This window comes from Merops nubicus, unplaced genomic scaffold (assembly GCF_000691845.1).
Source record: "Merops nubicus isolate BGI_N331 unplaced genomic scaffold, ASM69184v1 scaffold33956, whole genome shotgun sequence".
NCBI classification, from domain to species: domain Eukaryota; kingdom Metazoa; phylum Chordata; class Aves; order Coraciiformes; family Meropidae; genus Merops; species Merops nubicus.
Window position 1 is genome coordinate 377 of NW_008617535.1, and position 4,381 is coordinate 4,757.

At 59.6% G+C, this 4,381-nt stretch overlaps 1 protein-coding gene across 1 annotated transcript; it reads right to left on the bottom strand.

Annotated features, from left to right (window-relative positions):
• Window positions 1-4: 4 nt before the first annotated feature.
• Window positions 5-3,815, bottom strand: POLRMT (polymerase (RNA) mitochondrial (DNA directed); the record flags this gene model as incomplete). The annotated part of the gene is made up of 6 exons (XM_008943187.1): window positions 5-773; window positions 1,003-1,242; window positions 2,231-2,401; window positions 2,745-2,912; window positions 3,048-3,197; window positions 3,629-3,815. Coding segments are annotated over 6 exons (1,685 nt in total), but the record flags the coding sequence as incomplete, so codon positions are not given.
• Between the last annotated feature and the right edge of the window lie 566 nt (window positions 3,816-4,381).

Here is a 4,381-nt window from a genome sequence, read left to right on the forward strand (position 1 = left end):
GGGCGGTCGGCCGAGTCCAGGATCTCCTCCATGATTTCGTTGGCGTAGTCCAGCCGCTCCTGCAGAGCGTTCTTCTTCTTCAGCCCCGTGAGGTTGATGAGGTGGATCTTCAGCCAGTCCAGGCCCTTGGGCCCCAGCGGCCTCCCCTCTGCGAAGAGCAGGATGGCGCGCGTGACGTCGTTCCCGAGGTGGTTGAAGTAGGGCGGGCAGGGGTAGGTCCCGCCTCGGAAGTCCATGGTGTGGGGGAACCAGAACACCTTGTCCCGGATGTGGTTGGCGATGGAGAGCTTGTAGAGCGCGTCCATGCGCAGGCTGTGCATCTCGGCTGCCTTCTTCTTGCACAGCAACAGCTCCTGCTTCTGGGACTTGCTCCAGGCAGAGCTGCTGCCGGGAGCAGCGGCAGGCTTGGGCGCCTCCGAGACGGGCGGCGGGATGTCCAGCTTCTCATTGCCTTTGTCGTTGAAGATGGAGATGATGATATCCAGCACCGGCTGGTTAATCTTCCAGGCGCAGGTGCCCAGCTGGTTCAGGGCATCCAGCACGGGGTGGAGGTTCACTGGAGGACACTGCTCCAGGAGCAGCTGGTGCTGGACGGCCCCATCCACAAAGCGCATCAACTTGGTGTCGTTCAGGAGAAAGGCACCAAAATGGGGGGAGGTCCAGGGCACTGGGGGGCACAGCATAGGTATGGCAGAGGAGTTAAAGGTCAGCAAGGTCTCTGCAGCGTCTGACACAATCTGGGAGAAGATGGGATGGGGCTTTATCAGCCCAACCTGGGGAGGAAAATCAAAGAGGGGAAGGTCAGCAGCAGAGGAAGAGCACGTGGTCAGTCAGCCACCACGTAACCATTGTGGCAAGTTCTGACGTTGTCCTGAGGAACCCGAGGCTCTCTAAGTGTCCCTGAGCAGGAAAGGCAGCAGGGAGGGAACAGGGCCTTGGAAAGGCCTGGATCCAATGAAGAGGTGGCCTGCTCAGTGCCAGAGCCCCCAGGCCAAGGCTCACCTGCCAGCTGCTGCGGAAGGAGTAGATGTGGTAGAGGACGGGGATAAGCTTGGGCTCCAGGCGAGGACTGAGGATGTTCCTGGGCACCTTGACAGCCTGCACCAGGAGCTCCAGCATGTGCATGCCCAGGCGCATGAGGAGCATGTACGGCCAGCTGCAGTCCCTCAGGTTCAGGGAGGGCCCAAAGCCTGCTTCCATCACCAGCTTCTCCCAGTATTCCCGTGGCAAGTACTTGTCAGGCTGGGAAGTGGAAGGAGAAAATGGGGTCACCTGGAGGGGCCAGCCACACTGCTCCCAGCAGTTTGCTGGGTGGGATCTATGTACCTGAAACACAGCTCTGAGAAGGACCCTCCTGGCTGCGTCCCTGCGAGGTCCCCCCGACGGGTGTTTGGGGAAGGACACTGACATGGCTGGGGCAAGCACAGCAGCAAGGACCTGCCTCTGCTGCAGGACGGGACTGGTGCTGCAAAGCCCTCCCTCTGCCATGTCCCTGCACTGCCTCCCTGTCCTCACACAGGCCCGATCCTCCCTCCCAGGCTGCAGATCTGCCTGCCCCTGTCATGCACACACAGCCCTGAGAAGGATCTGCCCAAGTTGGTGGCCTTGGCCCCTTTGTCCACTGACCTTGCGGTGCACAGAAACTGCCTCGCAGACTGGTTTGGGCTGAATGGACCTTTCAAGCTCATCTGGTCCAACTCCCCTGCAGGGAGCAGGGAGAGTCCCAACTAGAGCAGATTGCTCAGAGTCCTGGACAACCTCACCTGGAATGGTTCCAAGGATGGGGCATTGACCACTTCTCTGGGCAGCCAGGGCCAGGGGCTCACCACCCTGTGTCAAACATTTCTTCCTTCTATCCAGTCTAAATCTCCCTCTTTTAGTTTGAAACCATCCCCTCTTGTCCTGTCACAACAGGCCCTGCCCAAAAGTCTGTCCCCAGCTTTCTTCTCCTGGAAGGCCACCAGGTGGTCTCTCTGGAGCCTTTTCTTCTCCAGGGTGACCAACCCCACCTCTCCCAGGCTGGCCTCCCAGCAGAGGGGTTCCACCCTGGGGTCGTTACTGGTGATCCTCTGGCCCTGCTCCAGCAGGTCCCTGTCTCTGCTGAGGACGCCAGAGCTGCCCCAGCACTGCAGGGGGGTCTTCCCAGGGTGGAGCAGAGGGGCTGAACCTCCTACCTCGACCTTCTGGACTCGCCTTGTCCCACCAGGCTGCCCTCTCCCAGGGTACCTACCTGGCTGTCCTTTGCCAGCAGGTGGATGTAGTCCCCATAGATCTCCTGCACCTTCTCCAGCTGCCCGCTGCGCTGCTTCTTCTGTGTGATGTACCTGTTGTAGACCTTGGAGCCCAGCTCCCTGGCCAAGACAGCCAGGGATTCTCCTTGTGGAGAGAGAGTGCTGAGGATCTGAGAAAGGGGAAGGCAAACAGGGTCTTAAGGAGGAAGGAACGGAAAGACAGAGCAGAGAGACAGAGCAGTGGTTAAAACCCCTGTGTGGGGATCATAGACAGATGCCGAGTCCTGTGGTGCCGAGCAGATGAGGAAGGAAACACAGCCAGGACAGAGCAGGGGCTGCTCTGGCAGCTCAGCACAGGCAGCAGACAGAACCTGCACCTAATAACCTGGGCAAGCTTTGCAGCTCACGTCTCGACCCTGCTGGACGAGCAGGATGTGGGGGCTTTGTGGCAGCCCCACAGCCACCCAGGCAGCCCCGTTCTGTCAGCGCTGCGAGGGCAGGGCAGGGTCCTACCTGCAGCATGATGCCCACGTACTCCTCGTCCGGCAGCAGGCACAGGTAGGGGTAGAGAATGTTGTACCCCGATGAGCTCTGCAGCTTGGACATGCGTTTCTTTGACTTCTGCAGGGCCTGCAGGATGGAGCTGTGCCACTGGGAGCGGAGGGTGGTCAGCAGTTCACGCTACAGACACAGGAATGCTGTCGTGAGAGGGTGTCACCAGGGAGCTGCCCCATGCCACTGACCCCAGCACCTCCCGCAGGTCCTGAGGGATCAGCTCCCCCAGGGACGTGCAGCCTCCCGCCGCCGGAGCCTTACCGCTTTAACGGCCCGCGGGCTCAGGGGTTTGGTGGCCTCCACCGACTCAATGGTTACAGTGTTGTCCAGCTCCATCTCCAGCTGCTGCTGGAAGCACTGCTGCAACTCCTGCACGGAGAAGTCCAGCTTGGGGTACGACACCGTCTTCTCCTGCGACAAGAGCGAGACGTGAAGTGCCAAGAGCCAGGGGAAGAGGAGACGTGAGCACTCCTCCAGCTTCCCTGTGGGAGGCACGTGGTGAAGTCCTGGCCAAAGGCACCTTTCTGGCACCTCCAGGTCCAGAGGCCTCAGGCTGGCAAACCCCAGGGGGTCTGGGTAACAGGCTGCTCTCCAGAGGCTGCTCTGTTCCTGTGGCATTGTCAGGTGTACCCCCCAAGCACCCCCTTCAGCACACCAAGGTCACCCTCAGCTCCTCTGTTCTTCTAGAGCCATTTACTCAATGACTTGTGCAGGCTATTGGGCAAAGATCGGGCTGTCAATTTCCTCTCATGTTCCAGACCCAGGCTGGACCTGAGAACACCATCTGCCCAGCTCCAACACCTCCCCGAGCTGCAGCGACACCCCTGAGCTCTGTGGCTTACTTTGGAGTAGAAGTCCTGGAGCAGAGAAGACTTGCAGATCTGGGGCTTGGGTGGATGGGGCAGCTGGTAGTTGGGGTAGACAATCCTGATGGCCTTCAGCACCTTCTCCTTCTCATCTTCCTCAAACAGGCACTTTTGGAAGAGCTCATCCACATGGAAGCCATCGCTCTTCAGCTGCTGCACATACCTGAAGGGGGGGCAGGTAAGACAGGCTTGATCTTTCATAAGGGCCTGTGTGTGCTGGGCAGAAATCAGCACATAATGAGGCAGGGAACAAAGATTTTAAGCAGAAGACTAAGTGTGGAGGAAACAGCAGTGCCCTCTGTGCCACCCTTCATGCCAGGGCAGCTGCAGGAGGACGCAACTCACTGGAAAAGCTCTGACAGCCCTGGGAAGAGGGATGCACCCCATGCACATGCCCCGAGATGCCTCTTTCCTCTTCCTGCATCCTCCCCAAAGCAAGAACAAGGCAGGAATGGCACAGAAATAGGCAGAAGGCAAAATCCACAGCAGGTGGACACCTCGGTCCACCACGGCAGCCTGGCAGCAGGACGCTGTCCTGTGAGGACACGGGAGCTCTCTGTGCCCTCTGTGCCCTCCAACGGAAAGCCGCTGGCAGGAGCAGAGCCCGGCCTGACAAGGTCACTGGCCTCGGGTTACAGCAATCAATTATCCACCCCCCAGCCCACACCTCGCTGAGCAGGCAGCTTCACCTTCACCCTGGGCAGGGAGACTGGGCTCTGCTGCCGTCGC